This window comes from Nicotiana tabacum, chromosome 8 (assembly GCF_000715075.1).
Source record: "Nicotiana tabacum cultivar K326 chromosome 8, ASM71507v2, whole genome shotgun sequence".
In the NCBI taxonomy this organism is placed as follows: domain Eukaryota; kingdom Viridiplantae; phylum Streptophyta; class Magnoliopsida; order Solanales; family Solanaceae; genus Nicotiana; species Nicotiana tabacum.
In genome coordinates, this window is record NC_134087.1 from 10604075 (window position 1) to 10615700 (window position 11626).

The following is an 11626-nucleotide window of genomic DNA, read 5'->3' on the forward strand; positions in this document are numbered from 1 at the left end:
TCAGCACCTAGGCCGAAGTTTTTTTGGTGCAATATGATTTTTTAATTTAGTCAGTGTAGGAGGAAAACTTTAGCCCTCCTGCTTAAGTTGTTAAGTAATAACTAAAAAACTTCAGCACCTAGGCCGAAGTTTTTTTTGGTGCAATATGATTTTTTAATTTGGCCAGTGTAGGAGGAAAACTTCAGCCCTCCTGCTTAAGTTTTTAAGTAATAACTAAAAAACTTCAGCACCTAGGCCGAAGTTTTTTTGGTGCAATATGATTTTTAAATTTAGCTAGTGTAGGAGGAAAACTTCAGCCCTCCTGCTTAAGTTTTTAAGTAATAACTAAAAAACTTCAGCACTTAGGCCGAAGTTTTTTTGGTGCAATATGATTTTTAAATTTAGCCAGTGTAGGAGGAAAACTTCAGCCCTCCTGCTTAAGTTTTTAAGTAATAACTAAAAAAACTTCAGCACCTAGGCCGAAGTTTTTTTGGTGCAATATGATTTTTTAATTTAGCCAGTGTAGGAGGAAAACTTCAGCCCTCCTGCTTAAGTTTTTAAGTAATAACTAAAAATTCCAGCACCTAGACCGAAGTTTTTTTGGTGCAATATGAAATTTTAACTTATGTTTTATGGTTTTTTACCCAGTGTACGAGGAAAACTTCAGCTTTTAATTATTGACAGTAAAACTTCAGCAACAAAACAATCATATAAAATTTAATATAATTTCTTCTTTGTTGTGTTATTTGCCAGCTCGTTAACTAAATAACTTCAGCTTAGAATGTTAGAATTCATCGTCAAATAGATTTAGAATTGCAAATTAAGCATATCAGTGAAGTTTGTCAAACAACTTCAATCAATCAATCAGAAAACATATAATTCAAAAACTATTTTGAATTCTGGAGATGAATTTGAATACTTACAATGTATTTGAATTTGAATTTGAATTCGGAATTTGAATTTGAATGCGAGACGCGTTCTCAGGAGAGATGGACTGATGGAGGAGATACGGAGAAGATCTGGAATTTGAATCTGGGAATACGGAGGAGAGACAGACTCTTATATGTTTTAGAAGGGGTATAATTGTCATATTATTATAAATTTTTTGTTAGTTGGTTAGAAAATCAATAATTTTTAAAATAGGGTATAAATTAAAAGATGACATAAAAATAGTGTAGGACTGCAAATCCCCCAAAATCTACGCTGCTGTCAAACTTTTATTTTACTAATAACAAAGGATAAAAAGCCCAAAGGAGAAATTTTGAGGCGCGCCAGTACACTGACCAGATGGTGGTTACTTTTCCAATATTAGACCTACTCCCACAACCCAAATACTCATGTTCCCAAAAACATCTGAAAGATAAATATGTCAATTCCTCTCATCAAAAAATAAACATATACAGTAGCTTTCTGATTCAGTGATCTCTCACTTCAACTGTTCAACAGCAAAGTTGAAACTCCCAATTTGCATTGACACGTTGAGTTCCAACACCATTACATTGAACTAAGCACAGGTAAAAAAGTTAGTACTAGAAGTTAAAAAATCACGGATTTCAACCCCAAATTAGGCAAAAAACACAAAAAACCAAGAAAGAATCCGGTAAAAATTACCCTCTGCATGCCTGACATTTTCCCACTTTCACTCTCTTCTTAGATCACCAGGACTAAAGTTATAATCTTTCAATTTGCTATATTATTTTCATTGGAGTGTTCTTTTGGGTTCTTGATTCTTGAGACTGAGTAGTGCTGCTGGGAATGGCAGCTTCTTGTTCCTGTACTGCTTCCGAAAAAGAGGTGGAAGACAAGCTCACAGCTTATGGGATGAAGCTAATGAATCCTCCCTCTTCCATTGATGACCTCCTCAACTTTCTCCAAGTAAAGATCAAATCTTTATTTGTTTGTATGCCTCGTATAAATATAAAGGGACATTTCTTTGTGTGTGATATATTGCTGTTTGCAGTGATAGCTTATCAGTTTTGTTCTGTTTTGTTAATGGAAAGACTTTTAGAGGCAATGGTTGCCTGTCAATTTGATAGATTTTGAAGCCTTAGTTTAATTTCTAGCAGGATGGTTCTTTAGCTCTTAATGGATATTTTCTGCTTTTTAATGTTGAATGAGATGGAATTGAATCAGAACTGAGGTGGAAAGGGGAATTGCAGTTTTAGTGTAATAAATTTGGAATTAAAATGGAAGTTATCTATTTATTGATATATATATATATATATATATATATATATATATATATATATACAACAACAACAACATATCCAGTGTAGTCGCACAAGTAGGGTCCGGGGAGTACGCACACCTTACACTTGCCTTTAAGAAGGCAGAAATGCTGTTTCCGGTAGACCCAGGATACTTATATATTTGCAATTTATGGTTTACTGTGTATAAACTACAACTGTAATTGACAGCTTAATGTGTGTATTATTTTCTGGAAGTTGGTTTTGCTCATATTTTAATATGTTATGGCATTGCAAGCTAACTCCTCCATCTTCCTTTTTTTCTTTTGGGTCAGAGAGTTGAATCCTTACTGATAATGGTAGGTCAATGCCCTCCCGATTCGATGAAAATTGCACTTCAGCCTGTAATGAATGCATTAATCGGGAAAGAGCTTTTAAGGCATAACAATGAAGATGTCAAAGTTTTAGCTGTCTGTTGTATCACTGAGCTTTTCAGAATAACTGCCCCACATCACCCTTATGACGATGATAAACGAATGGAGGTATAAATATACCATTCTAGTTTGTCCTCTATTTTGGGCAATATGTTCTTTTTATACCTGATCAATTTCTTTATCTCAATTATACAACCATTTACATTTTCTTTTCACATGCATGTATTCACACATCTCAGGAAATTCTTCAGCATACTGTAATGGCATTGAAAAAATTATCTGATGTTTCCGGCTGCAGTTACTATAAGGTGGTCCAGATTCTTGAAACTGTTGCTAAAGTAAGGGCCTTTGTGATGTTGTTGGACTTTGAATGTGACACCTTAGTTATTGAGATATTCAAACTTTTCCTCGGGATTATCAGGTATTTAGTCAAAATTCTCTTTCTCATGGCTATTATCACCATTGCTTTCAGCCATTCTCTCATTCTTCAATGTTACGTAGAGTGCTCATTCATTTCTTTCTGGCATGAAGTCAACCAACTTCAGATTAAGTTTGCGTGAACTATAAATTTCTTTACGACTTTGCAGTGTGCTTTGAGTTTTTAACTGCTTATCCATTAAGATGGAACATATATCGATTGATCCTTGTCAATTTATTGTCATGATTGTGGTTTCTCTTGTCTATATATTAGCCAAGTAGTAATTTGGCACTAACTAGCTCAGAAAGGTGGTAAGCTGAAATATACTTATACCTTGAAACGCTGCTCAACTGTATGTGCTATTCAGTATCTTGCATATACTCCATTCGCACTAAGCATGTAGGAGACTGTTGCCATTGTAAATCATACCATATGAGTGTAAGGTTATTCTGGAGTTAATATTTTTGGTTGCTTACTAAGATAATGTTTATGTTATATTTTCTATCAAGGCCTTACCATCCTCATAATGTATTCACTAAGATGGAAGAAATCATGACTCAGCTCATAGAAGACAGTGATGAACTCTCAGTAGAGCTTCTACGGCCAATTCTTGATAGTGTCAAAAAAGGAAATCAGGCAATAAATCTTTTCCCGTGAACCTCTTTGTTTAACATAATTCTTCGGAACTTTTTTTAACCCAATATTTTCTTTTATCCAGATTGCTTCACCTGTTTCATCAAAATTGGGGGAGAAAGTCCTAGAAAAGAGTGCTGCCATTGTTAAACCTTATCTTGCAGAAGCCCTGAAGTCAATGAGTTTAAATCCTGATGATTGTGCTGAAATTGTTGCCTCAATATGCAAGGAAATTCCAAAAGGAGAACAAATGGTACGTTGTATTCATAATTATCTCGTCTACACCACAAACAAAGACTTCTTGCTGCTTTTTTTTTTGTTTTTTTTTTAAATAGAAAAAAAAAACTGCCTGATTTTCTTGAAAGAAATGCTTATTGACATGATGCTTTGTTTAATGTTGATACTTCACTTTCACTGTGTATATATCCTAGCATTCATTTATACATATAAGTGGAGAATAAACATTGTGATTAAAACTGTAGACTTTTCCTTCTTTCTTGTGCAGGATGGTAGTTGAGATTGGTCCTAAATAACTTCATGTCTCTTTATAAATCTAGCCCCTCTGTCTCATTCCTGCAGTTTTGCTCCAAATAAAATGCCAACCGCATCCTCAGTTAATTATTCCTTAAAAATAGATTGTTATCTTTCTTAGGCCTAAGCCTACTGCAGTATAATTAATCACAGTAAAGGTTGCCACTGACAAATTGCACAGAAAATGTTATTATTGTAAACTGTTAGATTTGAAAGTATTGAGACATAATAAAGAAAGATATCAAACTTCAAATTACCAAGGAGGCAACAGCAAAATGTACCCTTTTATTTTCTTTTCTTTTGGGTTGTGCGAGGATTGAAAAACCAATAGTTGAGAAAGGGAAGTCTAATGGTACACAAATCGCAGGAATGCTGTGCCCCTTAACTGGTTGGATTTTCTGATGATATGGCTTAAGATTATATTGACTTTTATGCCTGGCGGCAGCTCGGATCTTATGTTCTTTAGATGCCCAGCTTATTTGGCTGTAAATGGAAGAGATAACACTTCAAGATACAGCTATTGGAAGTTTATAGTATGTCGTGTGCAACTCCTTGTTGTCCTCAAGGATTAGGTCTTTCTGAACTGCGGTTCTCGAATAATGCATATCTTCTGACTTTAACCTATTTAGTTGCAGTTAGAGACATAGTACTGCTAAGAGAACATTTATTTCTGTCTCATAGCGTATGGCACATTTAGCTTGAAGATGTATAGTCTGGATGCATCTGTCTTGCACTAGTAAGAAAATTAAACTGACCTCCTCCCCTTAGAGGTGAAGAAAACTTGTAAATCATTTTATATGCGGTGCAGGCACAGGTGTTGCAGGGCTGTCATTGTCATAACAATGTAAACATACAGTTTTTAACAAAGTTCTCCTCTGCAGAAATCTTGACCAGTTATCCTTATTATAAACATACATCACTCAGAGGAATGGTTAGAGCCAACTTTAGAATAACGATACTCAACTTACATTAGAGTACTCTAGTGTTGAACGTAGTTAGCAAGATTTGAGATGAAAAGTGCACCTCATGCTGAATGCAGTTATTGCAGTATTGGCTCTAATGAAATATTTGGCCAAAAGAGCATGGGAATGCATTATAATAAGTGCTTGTATTGTGTTTTGTTTTAATTAGTAAGCTACAACAGTTTCGTATATGCATAGATAACGGTACTCACAGATTTCTTTCTTTCTTTTTCTCTTGTAAAATTTTGTTGATCAGATGGCAAATGAAAATGTGCCTGATACTCGACATCTTGTAAAAGTTGGTCAATCCGATTCCGAATTTTGTGAGCCTGCACTGCAGGATGACACTCACATGGAGCAGCTAAAGGATACTTGTACAACGAATGTCTTGAAACCTGACAATCCAGAAGATGTGCAACCAGCAACAAATGCAGAAGTAGTTTCAAGGAGGAGTGAACTTACAGGTAGTGGCGGACAGCATTCTTCAGCGTCCAAAAACCCGGAAATTAGCAATGGAAGTCATGGTCATTTGGGTCAGCCCAAAATGAAAGAGATCCTGACAAATGAGGATGCTCACCTAGCTGCATTAGTTCCAGAAGGAGACGTGCTGCAGTCCCAAGTTAAGAAAAAAGGTTCTCTTCACTTAGGTCTCACTGGGGAAGAGAGAACCAAACACACAGTTTGTGCCAAAAGAAAACAAGGAAGGAGCTCAAGGAAGAATGAGTTTGCTTCCAATTACGATGCAGATAGCAAATCTGAATTTAGCACCAAAAGTGAAGAAGGAAACATCAGTGACTATGAGGAGCCCTCACTGGAACTAATTGATGGAAGGAAAAAGAAGAAAAAAAGAATTTCTTTTAAGATGCTTGATTTTGACGATTCTGGAGATGAGGTTGACATCAATACAGCTCAGTAATAGTTATTTCAAGATCTTCGCTAATTTAATTTTTGCGATGTATAGATTATCAATTGCTTTCCTTTTGCAATTCTATTTTTTACTTGTGAGCTGTACAGGCAACTAAACTATCAGTCAGATATGAAAATAACTTAAACGGATGTGCTAATCATCAATCCTGGAGGAAGTTGGCCACATGCAAACATGAGGTACTGATGTACCACTATATATAGCTGTAATTCTTATCTATGTAACCTCCATAGATGCAATTATCAGAGCTTGCATGTATGGTTGTAAATTGTTGAAATGCTTCATATACTGATTTGGTATCTCACATTTTGCTACTTCAGTGCTTTTCCTAAGAACTTCCCTTCACAGGCAAACTAGTTTTTAGCTCTCTATTGTGCCAGAACGTGCAGAAAAATCATTTTCCCTCTTTTGAATTTAGAGCAGATATCAGTCTTTACTTTATTTCACTAGATTTTGTAGAACTGATGGCGCTTCTGCTCTAGACCCTATTCTTTTGTTCTGAAAGTGGTTCTCCAGACGAGAGAGGATTGGTTTAGTGGTTGAGGGGCTGTGTCACGCTGGGGTTAAGTGGGGAACCACGGTTGATTCAGGGGGGTGAAAAGGGGATTAAAAGGATTTTTCTAAAAGAAGTGGTTCTGAATTCTTTCATGTCTGAAGTACCTGTGGCTCTAATTTTTTCATTCAGGATTCTAAAAAGCGTCGTAACATCAAACGTTATGGTGAAGAACTGGTTGGCGCTAGAATAAAAGTTTGGTGGCCATTGGATGAAAAGTAAGTTCTTTAGAATATCTATGTGAGGATTGCAACACAATCGTAAATTTTGTGTACTAATAACGCCCATTCACCCAACCATCCTGCGAGCACACTCTTTTCAGCAACTTGTTGTAGCTTTCAGTTATTGAGTCTATCTATATTTTCTGTTACGTCTTGCTACATTTTCTCATCATAAAGTTTCTCTTTGTAGGTTTTACGAGGCAGCCATTTCTTCTTTTGACCCTGTGAAATGGAAACACAAGGTGACGAGAATATTATGAAGCCTTGTCATTGTTTCTCTAATTCATACTTTTCTTTAAGTTACTCTGGTATTTTGGTATGATGGAAGTCATTTTCTATGAAAAATGTTTTGTTGGAAAATATTTTCCACGGATTTTTTTTCCTTTGGTATGTGATTGGTTAGTGAAAAATATTTTCATTAATTATAATTTTAGCAAATTGGAGAATGTTTTGATGAAACTTTTGAGTACTAGAGATTAATAATAATGTCTAAAGGTTAGTTGAAACAAGTAATATGAAGTTAAAAGTTGCGATAGTTATAAATTTTCGTTACCATGGAAAATGACTTCCGTCATACCAAACACCAGAAAATGATTTTGGAAAACACTTACTCATGGAAAACATTTTCCTGGAAGTCATTTTACCTCATGTCTAGCACACTTTGTATGTTCGATTTTATTTTTCACACTTATTTTAAAATGTATTCAAATCTTTAGCCCCAAAAGCTTGTTCATGGCGGGAGGATTGCCCAAGACTATAAGGAGACCACAACTCATTTCCTCAACTGATGTGGAACTCTAAACCGCTCTAACACCCCCTCGCATGCCTAGGCCTTCCAAAGGCTTCCAACTGGATCGCGGGCAATATAACAGGGGGCCCAAACAGGGATAGATCTGCCTCAGAAACCATGTGAAGATATGGACATTGGGCTTACCAAAAGTAGGTCAATGTCCAAGACCATATAAGAAAACCACAACACATTGCCTCAACCAATGTGGGACTCTAACCCACCCTAACAACCACGTGCACCACCACAACAACAACAGTAGTAGTAGTAGTAGTAATAATAATAATTCAGCATCCTTGATCTGTTTGAACCCTTGTATCATATGTTTCCTTGTCAAAATAATTTAAGTTGAAGACTTGAGTCAAATGAAGATTCTCTTATCATTGCTAATATATCTGTTAGTAAAAGTAAGTCAATCTTCATTTTGAGTTAAATGGCATGGCATACACTAGGGAAAGGCCAAGTCTATTTAACTGTTCAAATTCAATAACTGCCACATAAATCCCTTTTTACATACATGTACGACCTTACAGTATAGAAGACCTCTGTGTTGTAGACCTTATTCATAACTAACCAAGGAACGGAAAGATATACTGATAGTGAAGTAGCAATCCTATCTAACTTGAACAACGTTTTATTGGCTTTAACACTTCGATAAAGTTCCTCCTGAACGTTCTAAATGATCCATGCTGTTTTGATGTTTCCATTTTAGGTCTTATATGATGACGGTGATGTAGAAAACTTGTTATTACATGAAGAGCGATGGGAGATACTTGAAGACAATTCATCTCAAAAGGTTCTTCAACTGTCTAATATACTGTTATCTCTGACAGATTTCATATTCTTGTTGCAATACATCTGTTTGTGATGTTATTCTTTTCGTGCAATCTGTTCAGAGCAGCCTAGTAATAGTTATTTCAAGATCTTTGATAATTTTAATTTTGCTATTTACGGATTATCAATTACTTTCCTTTTACAATTCTCTTTTTTACTTGTGAGATGTACAGGCAACTAAACTATTAGTCAGAGATGCTGATATACCACTATATTTAGCTGTAGTTCTTATATGTGACCTCCATATATGCAATTATCAGAGCTTGCATGTGTGGATGTAAATTGTTGAAATGCTTCATATACTGATTCCATATCTCACATTTTGGCACTTCACTGCTTTTAAGAACTTCTCTTACAGGATAACTAGTTTTTAGCTCTCTATAATGTGCCAAAACTTGCAGAAAAATCAACTCCCCTCTTTTCAACTTAGAGCAGATACCAGTCTTTACTTTATTTCATTTTATCGTAGAACTGACAGAAAGTCTGTTTTTAGACCCAATTCTTTTGCTCTGAAAGTGGTTCTCCAAACAAGAGCGGGTTGACTTAGTGGTTAGCTGCCTCCACCTTCAAACTGTAGGTTGAGGGGCTGAGTCACGCTGGGGTAATGGTGGGGGAACCACGGTTGGTTCAATGGGGTTGAGAAGGGGATTAATAGGATTTTTTGTGAAAAAAGTAGTTCTGAATGCTTTCATGTCTGAAGAACTCGTGGCTCTAATTTTTTCATTCAGGATTCTAAGAGGCGTCGTAACATCAAATGTTATGGTGAAGAACTGGTTGGCGCTAGAATAAAAGTTTGGTGTCCATTGGATGAAGAGTAAGTTATTTAAAATATTGATGTGAGAACTGCAACATCATTGTAAAAATATTGATTTCAGATGACATCTTCAATTTCATTTCCACCAGTTCGCCTTTTATTTTGTCTTGAATAAGAACGAATATTCTAGATACATTTTATCATCTTAAAATTCTCTTTGTAGGTTTTACGAGGCAATCATTTCTTCTTTTGATCCTGTGAAAAAGAGACACAAGGTAACGAGATTATAATGAAGCCTTGTCATTGTTTCACTAATTCATAATTTTCTTTATGTTACTCTATATGTTCCATTTTACTTTATACACTTCTCATTTTGAGATATATTCAAATGTTTAATGCACGTACATAATAACAATTCAACATCATCTATCTGTTTGAGCCCTTGTATATATGTTTCCTTATCAAAATTATTTCAGGTAAAGATTAAGTGAACAAACGTTCTCCTACCACTGCTAATATATTTGTAAGTAAAACCAACTCTATCTCCATGTTGAGCTAAATGGGGTCGCATAAACTAGGGAATGTCCAAATCTATTTAACTATTCAAATTCAAGATCTGCCACATACATCCCTTTTTACATAGAGGTATGACCTTACAGTTTAGAAAACCTCTTTTCCATAGAGCTTATTCATAACAAGGAAACGAAATATCTGCTGATCGTGAAATAGCAATCTTATCTAGCTTGAACCATGTTTTATTGGCTTAAACATTTTGCAAAAGTTCCTCCTGGAAATTCTAAATGACCCATGCTGTTTTGGCGTTTCCGTTTTAGGTTGTACATGTTGATGGTGAAGTAAAAATCTTGAAACTACATAAAGAACGGTGGGAGATGCTTGAAGACAATTCATCTCAAAAGGTTCTTCACCCATTTGATATACTGTTCTCTCAGACAGATTTCATATTCTTGTTGCGTTATATCTGCTTATGATGTTATTCGTTTCGGTTCAATCTGTTCAGGACAATGAAATAAACACTCAAGGCCCTGCTGTTTCATCTGTTACGTAAGTATTGAATCTAAAATTCATTATAACATTTGGGATATCCAGCTTTGGTGGTTGTGCTTCCCTAGTTCCTAGCAAATTATTTGTCAGAAATTGTCCAGGAGGTCACGGGTTCGAGCCGTGGAAACCTCTTGCAGAAATGCAGGGTAAGACTGCTTACAATAAACCTTTGTGGTCCGGCCCTTCCCTGTTACCCGCGCATAGCTGGAGTTTAGTGCACCGGGCTCCTTGTCCAGCACATCACCTTGACGTGTCAATATTCTTGTGCTGCTCTTAGAATAGCTCCACGTTTCTTCTCAATTTACTATATTTCCATTAAAAAATCGTGCCTGCTCCATGCAACTGTGATTATGGGGGAGTTCAGGCACTTCAGGCATCTCTGCTTAGTAGGCAAGCCTTTTTTGGTCCTAGCTGTAGCTTAGATAAAAAAAAAATTCTATTTATGTAAATCTTTGTTTGGATATTCAAGTTACAGCAAAACAAACGATTTATGCATGTCGTCGCTGTCTGGAGAGTCTGAGGCTAATATCAGCCTTCTTTACTTTAATGTTGTCAAAGTATGACACATCACAGCAGATCTCACCACCTGAAAGATTTGGGCAGGGAAAGTGATAAAACCCCATCGGTGAAGACTTATTTTAGAAGAAAGCGTGAAAGAGGAGATCAAGATTTGGGCAGCCTTGAACAAGTCTAACTTCTTCAATACGTAGCTACCATTCCTGCCCGCTATCAGATCAGACATTACAGTTTTCTTAGTTATTTGTCGTAAAAAGTATGTATCCTATAAATATCTAGTTAGGATTGGTTTTTGGGGCATCAAATGTATGTTTGAATATTTGTATCTGGGAGTTTTATCCACTCCACGGGGACAGATTAATTGGCTGTAAATTTTGTTTAAGATTCTTGCTAGAATTTTCCTTCTATTCATAGTCACTTCCATGAAAATCAAAGAAGCACTTCTTGTAACCAAAACAAAAACCCCATGGATCAGCAAAGTGTCCCAAGGTAAGGAATAACCAGTTACGCCAAAAGATGCGGTTAATACAGCCAGAACCACACCTGTAACCCAAGTCAATTCGCGAGGTTTTTTAACCAAAAACCTATCTCTAAAGTGGAGCCTAGTTTAAGCTGTCAAACAAGTGATGATTGAATGAAAGAAAAACCACTAGTAGGGATATGGATGGAGTCTCGCTCAGTAAAGAGAGTTGTAGGATTCGTAAAACAGGAGAAGAGCCTTTACTTTCAAATGACAACTGACCTTCCTGAATAGGTAGGCACATAGTATCAAAAAATATCCAGTGAAGCTTTCTTTTGTCTTCATCACCCTGCAGCAGTTTCTGGGAGATG

At 36.0% G+C, this 11626-nt stretch overlaps 1 protein-coding gene across 9 annotated transcripts; it reads left to right on the plus strand.

The window, feature by feature from the left end:
- Positions 1 to 1238: 1238 nt before the first annotated feature.
- LOC107809834 (sister chromatid cohesion protein PDS5 homolog D) lies at positions 1239 to 11200 on the plus strand. Of its 9 annotated transcripts, none has more exons than XR_012693875.1 (16): positions 1248 to 1854; positions 2501 to 2707; positions 2839 to 3020; positions 3527 to 3653; positions 3736 to 3903; positions 5400 to 6035; positions 6158 to 6247; positions 6754 to 6839; positions 7033 to 7084; positions 8342 to 8425; positions 9192 to 9277; positions 9441 to 9492; positions 10051 to 10134; positions 10236 to 10279; positions 10381 to 10567; positions 10873 to 11200. XR_012693875.1 is itself a non-coding variant. In XM_075218974.1 (16 exons), the coding sequence occupies exons 2-16, from the start codon at positions 1801 to 1803 to the stop codon at positions 10971 to 10973; spliced, it is 2088 nt and encodes a 695-aa protein (XP_075075075.1). In that variant the 5' UTR covers positions 1271 to 1493; positions 1742 to 1800; the 3' UTR covers positions 10974 to 11200. The 9 variants fall into 9 exon arrangements, 6 of the variants coding, with proteins under 6 accessions (XP_075075077.1, XP_016490014.2, XP_075075074.1 ...); XR_012693876.1 differs by having other exon boundaries at positions 10883 to 11200; XR_012693874.1 differs by having other exon boundaries at positions 10749 to 10884.
- The last annotated feature ends 426 nt before the right edge of the window (positions 11201 to 11626 follow it).

Coding starts and splice junctions, on each gene's coding strand:
- LOC107809834 (XM_016634528.2), top strand. CDS start 1,735: ATGGCAGCTTCTTGTTCCTGTACTGCTTCCGAAAAAGAGGTGGAAGAC. Junction 1,855..2,500: donor ACCTCCTCAACTTTCTCCAA/GTAAAGATCAAA, acceptor CTTTTGGGTCAG/AGAGTTGAATCCTTACTGAT. Junction 3,904..5,399: donor TTCCAAAAGGAGAACAAATG/GTACGTTGTATT, acceptor TTTGTTGATCAG/ATGGCAAATGAAAATGTGCC.